This window comes from Mus pahari, chromosome 2, assembly GCF_900095145.1.
Source record: "Mus pahari chromosome 2, PAHARI_EIJ_v1.1, whole genome shotgun sequence".
NCBI lineage: Eukaryota > Metazoa > Chordata > Mammalia > Rodentia > Muridae > Mus > Mus pahari.
In genome coordinates, this window is record NC_034591.1 from 117,031,983 (window position 1) to 117,040,606 (window position 8,624).

Here is an 8,624-nt window from a genome sequence, read left to right on the forward strand (position 1 = left end):
AAAAAAAAAAAAAATTACTACTGCACATCCTAATAGAAGTAAAAAGCTAGCAACTGATTTTGTAGAAATCAGTTTTTCTTTTCCAAAAGAAATGGAAGGAAAGGTTCCTTCTAACTGATTTCCAAGGCAGACTATTCTAATCTCACTTTATACAACCTCTGGTAGTCTTTACAGCTTGGATTAGTTACCTGAGGACATGCTCTACCATCCTTAACTAACACCCACACACTTTCAGCAGCATCTTTCATATCCTAGGAAATTTTATAAACGCTCTTTAGATGATGGGCAGTATTTTTCTACTTAAATTGAGGAACATCAATGCTATCCACAAAGGGCAAATAGCTGTGTCCTATTGGACTAATTTCAAGCTGTTTTCCTGGATTGACTGGTTGATGCCAGCAGCAATAAATAAAGGCAAGGGTAATCAACAACTCCACAATAACTGCTGGCCAGCCAACCAGTTAAGACTGTTTAAACACTAGCTTAGAGCAACAAAACTATGTGTATCAGCAAACACACTATTTCAAAATTGCCAATTTTCAGCTACTACCCACTACCCAATCCTAACCATCAGGCTGGCTTGAAGTTCCTATAGAACTGACTTTAATGCCCACTGCTGCAAAAACAAGCCAAAAACCAAATTAAGTTTTCCACTGCCACAAGAGAGAAAACGGCAAATTCCTATGAAACTTTGGAGGTATAAAACTATTTAAGCCTCCCCCAACTCACCCCTATATTTGCAGCAGAAGTGCAGTTTGGTCTTCATGTGGTCCCTTCACAACATTTTGGTGTGGAGGCTGTCTCTGACTCTGCTGCCTGCCATGGGATCCCTCCCCTACCTGGACTGCATGGTTGGACTTCAGTGAAGGAGGCGTGTAGTCCTGACTAGACTGGGGGAAGGAAAGGGGAGTGCTTCCTTATCTCTGAAGAGGAGGGGGATTTGTAAGGGCAGGAATGAGGAGAGGAAGGGTGAGATTGGGATGTAATGGGAACAAAAAAGTAAAATTATGAAAAGAAAATAAAAACATGTTTTAAAACTAAAAATAAGGGGGCTGGTGAGATGGCTCAGTGGGTAAGAGCACCCGATTGCTCTTCCAAAGGTCCTGAGTTCAAGTCCCAGCAACCACATGGTGGCTCACAACCATCCGTAATGAGATCTGACTCCCTCTTCTGGAGTGTCTGAAGACAGCTACAGTGTACTTACATATAATAAATTTAAAAAAAAAACAAAACTCAAAATAAATGTAAATTTACTTAGAAAAAGGTTCAAGAAAAAATACTGTACAGCCAATATCCAAGAAAAATTAAGTGAAGGAATGCACTGGCTTGGAGAACATGAACACTGGACATACTCACTTCTTCATATGAAACCAGTGAGCTATACAGAACACAAAATGCCACTTGCATTCCACTTAATGAGGACTTCTGAAGTATTGATAACAACCAAATCCAAACAAGATTGGTTAAAAAAAGACTATCATGTACTGGTGAAGGTTTCCCACCTGCATACTTTGTACAAAGCCTACTGAATGAATGACTTCAACTGCATAAAGCCCTGAAAGATGGTACTTCATTTTTTTTTTTCTGAATGGACAGACTCAAATATCCTTGCATGCCAATACATCCGTTTAAAATTTCACTATGGTCATCTGTGGCTCTGAAAGCGGTAAACAAAATCTTAAATCAACACCTTTCACATGCTTCCAAAAAGTTAGTGAATCAGGCTTTTCAATAAAAGTAAAAATTGAAAAGCATTTCAATTTGAGATAATTATTCCCAGCAATACATCAGATGCAAACTTTTGAATCTGGCTGAAGTTTCTCTTTACCAGCAAGGTTCTCAAGTTCTTACTAGTTTCCTGGTCATTTCCTTTAACATCAACTCCACTTAACACTCAAGGCAAAACCACAATAAAGAGCTTTGGCCTCAGTGGGATTCTACATGTAAAAAACATTACTCATAAATAGTATACAGTTACTATTGATTTAAAGTTAACAAATACATTTCTAAACTTTTGTGCTGTGTGATGGAATCTCCGATTTTAGACAGCAGAACGAATCCTAAGAAATGGGTTTTCCATTTAACTAAATTATGATACAAAAAACTGACGTTAGTTTACTTTAATTATTTAAAAAAAAAAAAAAAAAAAAAAGATCCTACTAGCTGGATATGGTGAGGCTGATCTACACCCAGCACCCAGGAGGCTTAAGTAACAGGATTGCAGTTCCAGATTAGCTCTAAATATAGTGAGATGCTATCTTAGTAGAGAAAGACGACTTACAGGAAAATAAATTTCAGTTGAGTTTTGATTCAAAAGTCTCATTTCTTAAGAGTTAGTGAAATTCACAAAATTCCCCAGTAACTGGAGCAATTCATTCCACTTATACTTGCAGCTGAGCCTCCTTAATCCCAGATGTAAGTAGCAACTAGACTGACAGGACTCCTCACTCACAACATCCAGGTGGAACTAGTGACAACGGATGATGCCAATTCAAAAGCAAGCACCTGCTGAAATGAAACATTTAGTCATCAACCTGGATGCCTGCTGAGTCCTAAGCTAACTCTCACTTTCTTATGTGTTCTAAAGACAGTCCCTTTAGATGGGAGCAATAAGAATGTAAGCCTTAGCAAGAGAAATTCCAAGTAAAAGTTAAAACACCTGCAAGACTATAAAATCAATTTTAACGTTACCTCTACAAATAGTTTCAACTCATTTGCTATCACATGCAGTCAACCACTCATCTCAATATAAAAGAATCCCTTACAATGTTTAAACATAAAGCCATTAACACAAACTTCAAGTCTATTCACCTCAACAGCTCACACACTTCACCATTCTGCACAAGCCAGTAACAAAAGACACATCATCAGGCCCCCTGCCTGACAAATGCACTTTTCCAACCCTCCAGAATGTATCTCCAAGTGCAAAAAAGGATATTTGCAACCCAAGACAGACAAAAGGCACAACCCAGTTTTATTGTACTACCATATCATTAAACTCAGGGAAAAAACTAATTCTGGGCAAATTAAAACCACTTTCCACGCGGCAAATACCAAAATGTCTAAGGTTCTTCAATCTGCATCACTATCCCTTCTTTCTCCCCTGTGAGAGCCAACAGCAACAAGCCAAAGGATGCAAATGTCAAATAAATCCAGTGAATGTCTGAAACAAGACGAAAACCTGAGGAAAATCCCTCCCATAAATCCTGTATTTTAGCACGAGGTACTGGACGCATCTTGAAATGGCACACAACCTGAACCACATCGCCCATCTCCAAATGCTTTTTTAAAAAAAGGGGGTCGTAATCAACAAGTTGGCAAGAGGGCGATCAATAATAATGAAAGTACGAATCACTCCCCTCTCCTCCGCGCAATAAATAAATTAAGCCAAAACAAGTCTTTCAACAGAAGCTAACACACGTTTTCCAGTACCTGGTGGAGGTGCCTTTCCGCACATCGCAGATGCTGCATTTAAAGGCTTCGGCGCTGTTCCTAAAGGTGCAGACGCTACAATCCCAAAAGCCTTCGTCTGCGGCAGGTTTCGCTTGTCTTTTTGGCCTTCCGAGGAGTGGAGAACCGAGGGGAGAATAGAGAGAAAACACGCTGGTGAGCCCTCGTCAATTCCCGGGAATCCGACGCTGGAAACTTCTCGCGGCGACCACCCATCCACCCCACTGGCGGGCACCGAGGCGAGAGGCCGACGGACAGCGCGGAGCCGGGCGCCCCCTCCGGCCCCGGGCACCGAGCGCCTAGCAGCGGCGGCGGCGGCGGCTCACGCGGGGCCGCGCCGAGCGCAGGAAGCGGGCCGACTCGTGGGCGCGAGCGCGGGGCGGCGGGGGCGCGGCGCGGGCCGCGGGCCGGATCCCGAAGGCGGCGGGCAGCCGGGACGGCCGGGCGGCGGCGCGGAGGGGGCCGGCGCCGCGCGCTGCCCGCCCCTGCTCGCGCCCTCCCGCCCGCCCCACCTGGTTAAATCTCCCTTTGTCTGGGCGGAGCGGCGGCGGCGGAGGGCGGCTGAGGAGGAGCCGCCATGGCTGCGGCGCGCACGGCCGCCGGCCCGAGCGGAGCGACACCGCCTCCCTCCGCCCCCGGGTCTCCATCTTAGCGCGCCTCCCCCGCGCGGCCGCTCCGGCCTAGTCGCCGGTGTCCCCGCCCGCCGCGGCCGCCCTCCCCTTCCGCCCCTTCGGCGCCCGGCAGGTACCTGGTCGGGCTCTTCTTGTCGCCCATGGTCATGGACGGGCTGGCCCCCGGCGCCCCACAGCTGCGCGCGCCGCCGCTCAGAGGAGAAGCGCGGTCCGCAGCGTCGCGGAGCGGCCCCCGCCCTCCCGCGCCGCCCGCCCGCCCTCCGCTGCTGGGCTCGAGCTCCAGCCGCCGCCGCCTTCGCCGCCGCCGCTGCCGCCGCCAGTCTCCGGACGAGACTAGTCCCCGCCAGCGCCGCCTCCGCCGAGTGACTGACGAGGGGCGGGGCCGGGCGCCGCGCGTCACGCGCCGGGCAGCCAATAAGAGGTCGACGACCGGCGCCGCGGGGGCGGGGCGTAGCGCGCGGGAGGGCGGGGCGCCGCGGGGGGGCGGGGCGGCCGGCGTGCGTGCCCGGGAGTGTGTGTGCGCGCGGGGGGCGCGCGTGCCTGCCGGTGGCCCCCGCGGCCCCGGCGCGTCTGAGCGTGCGAGCCCGGCAGGGAGCACGTGGCCGTGCCCGCGGGCCCCCGTGGCTCTGTGGCGGCCCCCGCTCGCCGCCGAGCCCCGTGCGGCCGCTGCTGGGACTCTGGCCCCGCAGCCGCTCCGCTGAAGTAGTTCCGCGCAGTTTGCGCGCGCCGCGGGGGGCTGCGCCTCGAGGCCCGCATCTCCCGCACTGCCGCTTCTGCCACGAGGGGCTTTGTGGCCGCCTTCCCCGAGCGGCCCTCCCCGGCGACAGCCAGACCTGCAGCCTCCTGGGCCGGGGCGCCGGAGGGAACTCTGGAGAGGGTGTGGCGCAGCCTCGGGCCCCCGCAGCCGAAATAGGGCGTTTCCCCGGGGAAGTTGCTGTTCAGATCCAGGCGACCACATGCCTGCTTTCCAGCCTCTAGTCGCGGCTCCTGCCTCTGCGAAATAAGGCTCCTAACGCTCTTCCCAGGGAGGGCACCCTGGATGAAACGCACGCTAACCTGTACCCCGCACTTAGGAAGTGCCAGGGCCCCACTCGGTACCCTCCGGCGTCTGGAATTGGGAGAAGATCGATACCCCTCACTTTCTGCCCTGTTCCAAGCGTGCTCTTCCCACTGGGTTTTGTGACTCAGGGCCCTCGACCCCCAGGCACTGGCAAGGAACCCCGGGGTTTGGGGAAAATGTCTGTAGATTAAAGGAAGCCTGGGGGGGGGGGTGGAACCAGACCAGTAGATGATGCTAAAAGGTGGGGGCAGGGATTGGGTGTGGGGAACAGATAAGAGCAAGCTCTGGTGGACGTGCAAACTCAAAGTAGGTTCTTATCAGGGCTGGCTCTTGGGAGAAGAGCAAAGCTGGAGACCCGCTGAAGCTACTGGAGATCGGGAAGCAGGAAGTCCTGGGATCTGAAGGGAGAGAATAAAAGAGGGAGGCAATGTGACTGAGATAAGCTTGATCAGCACTAGATGTCCTCCAGACAGGCACGCCCAGAAGGGCCAGCTCCACTGTTAAGCAAGGGTCAGCACCCTCCCAGACCTGGGCCACTTACTCCTTAGGACTGAAGGAGGAAGAGGAGGGAGGAGGGAGTCCCAGGGGCAATGGGGCCAGAGATAGCCAAGGAATGTGCACGTCAAGGCATGGCCCTAGGCCAGCAGCCTTGGCCCCTAGGGTCAGCCTGGCCTGGCATACTTCCAGCCTTCTGCCCCTGGTGCATTAAAAAAAAAAAAAACTCTTTCTAGGTTGAGGCAGGGAGCCACTGAATGACTGCAGCTCAGCTCCTGCCTAGCAAGCAGGAGGTCCTGGGTTTGATTCCCAAGCACTGGGTAAACATGCAATAAGTAAAAAGAAGAAATAAACTCCCTGGAAACTCCATCCAGAGAGGGATGGAATTCACAGGTCATAGGAAGGAGGCTGTAGAAGTAAGACACGAACCTCAGTCTTGCACCTCAGTGCAGTAGTCAGGGCCTTGGATACACCATTCCGTGAGGGTGTCCTTTTCACCATCCCTGTGCAGCCCAGCCCCAACCCAAGGCAATCACTCCACTTTAACTCTGTCTCTTCATGAATTATCCCTCGGGTCCTGTGGTATGCCTGGGTGGAACTCCCTGTGGTGGAGATGGGATCACAGCCTTGTGGTAGGCAAGCAGTGCCTCTGACTGAGTTACACTCTCAGCCCCTGGCTGACACTTCTGTCGAGGCAGAGAGTCTTTGATATTCTTCCATTCTGTTGCCTGCATCCAAGTTCACACCCCTGTCTTTGCCTAATCTTGTAGCATCCCATTGCAAATACACCATCCTTTCTCTATAGGGCACCTTTTCCAGGATGTCTTTTGTGTATGTGTGCATTTGTTTGGTATTACCTTTTCAAAAGATCTCATTGCTAGGAACTTAACTAAGGGACAGCAGATTTTTATTCGACTGTTGTTTCAGGAATTCTCATTTTATTTGGTTGTGGGAAAGGAGACTTCATCAGAAGTGTCTTTCTAGTCCCAGGGACACCCTACCCCCAGATTTTGGAGTTCACACTCCTTGGCTTGAGCTGCGTAGCCTGCAAGTAAGAGGTGACAGCCCTCCCTGGTCCTCTGGCTCCTATCTTGAACTTTTTGCTCAAGAAAGAAAAGAGGGCAAGCGTGGTGCAGCTCCACTTCAATCCCAGCACCCAGCAGCAGAGGCACATGGCTCTCTGAATTAGAAGCTAGTCTGGCCTAGTGAGATCGAAGCCAGCCAGGGCCGAATAGACCCTGACTAAGATAGATAGACAGATAGATAGATAATTTGCTACTGCTACCCTCAAGCTGGGCTAGCCTGAATACTCAGAGGCTGAAATTCTGAACCTGAAAATACCCAATAAAGATGTGATGAACAAATAGGAGAGGCAAAGCCAGTCTCCAAGTACCTTGAGGTTCGCCCCAGGCCCCCCCATATCACCCTAATGGTTAGAGTCTCCAGTGGCAGTCTAGGCTCAGGTTCATAGTGAACTGAGGACGGCGAAGGCTGAACATGAGAATACTTCCCTACGCCCAAGGAAAGTACCACCAACAGATGGTTCTTAGAAGAACTATTCTTTTTTAAGATGTATTTATTTCATGTGGAAGGGTGCCTTGTCGTCATGTATGCACGTGCACCACATGATAGCCCGGTGCCCACAGAGGCACTGACCTTCTGGAACTGAAGTGAAACATGCCCATGAGCCACCATGTGGGGGCTGGGATCTGAACCCAGGTCCTCTGGAAGAGAGCAGCCAGCGCTCCTAGCCACTGAGCCATCTCTCCAGCCTCATGAAGAACTATTTTTTGTCTAAGATTTTTTTCCTTGACTTTTTTTCTTCTCTTAGATGATTAGCTTGTTTCAGCATCCCTTCTTTGTTGTTTTGTCTTTGTTTGCCGGGGGGGGGGGGCGCTCTCTTTTTTCAGATAGGGTCTCATGTAGCTGAGGCTGGCCTAGAACTCATGGCCCTCCTAACGCCACCTCCCAACTGCAGGATCACAGATGTGTGCCCCAGTCCTGCTTATTCGGACTTTAATGGACTAATGGCAATAGTGTTTTGTAGTAGATTTTCTTAAAATGCATTCAGGTGGCCACCAGTTCTAATGCTAGATTACTTTCTTAACTCTCCCCGGTAATCTCATCCTTGAAGGTGTTAGGGCTCTGAGATCTCAATGGCTTTAATGAACCTTCCAGGGCCAGTGTGATTGAAGGGAAGGGGGGGGGGGGAGCCAAACAGTATCAACAGGTGACTGGAAGAGTCAGGTGACTCTTCGGAAGATAGAGATTTCAGTTGCAGTGACTAACAATTAATGCCCTGCTCTGTACAGAGTGTCCCTTTAGGGGTTAGAGGAGATTGTTTCTTGGAGGGACCAACAAACCACCTGGAGTGTTTCAGAAACTGAGAAGAACCCAGCGGGATTCCCCTGACCCAGGGCATGTGCGGATACCATTGAACACATCAAAAGCATCATGCTGGAAGCAGCACCAGCTTCTAGGGCAGGCGCTCAAGCCAGAGGCAGGTGGATTGTCCCTGACCATCCGTGCTGAAGCTTACCCAGATTTTTCAGTGTCACCTGTGTGAGTGCTATCAGACAGAACCTGGCGTTAACCTGTGCCTCCCACAGCAGGAGAAGCCACAAGTCACAATGGAGCTGGTGCTGAGAACTGCAAGCCTGTGGCACACACATATTCACGTGCCCGTTTTTTTAAAAACAATGAACCACAAACTCTGCTGTGCTACATGGCACACAATTTACTAAAATGAAATCAGGCTTAGTATGATAGTGTACAACTTTAATCCCAGAACTCAGGAAACAGAGGCAAGTGGATCTCTATGAGTTTGAGGCCAGCCTTGTCTACATAGTGAGTTCCAAGAAAGCCAGAGTTATTGAAAGAGATTCTGTCTCAAAACAAAACAAGGAATAAAAATCTAAAGTATAAGGAAGAAGATAGGAATAGGAGAGTCGCCAGGAGTGGTGGCGCATGCCTTTAATCCCAGCACT

General features: G+C 50.4%; 1 protein-coding gene across 1 annotated transcript in view; it reads right to left on the minus strand.

The window, feature by feature from the left end:
* Rybp (RING1 and YY1 binding protein) overlaps positions 1-4,411 on the minus strand; it is a 56,403-nt gene extending 51,992 nt beyond the window's left edge. The window contains exons 1-2 of the mRNA XM_021190589.1: positions 4,199-4,411; positions 3,433-3,558 (exon numbers count right to left, since the gene is read on the minus strand). Coding sequence (XP_021046248.1) covers positions 3,433-3,558; positions 4,199-4,230 — 158 coding nt within the window. The 5' untranslated portion in view covers positions 4,231-4,411. The remainder of the gene's footprint in view (positions 1-3,432; positions 3,559-4,198) is intronic.
* Positions 4,412-8,624: the final 4,213 nt, after the last annotated feature.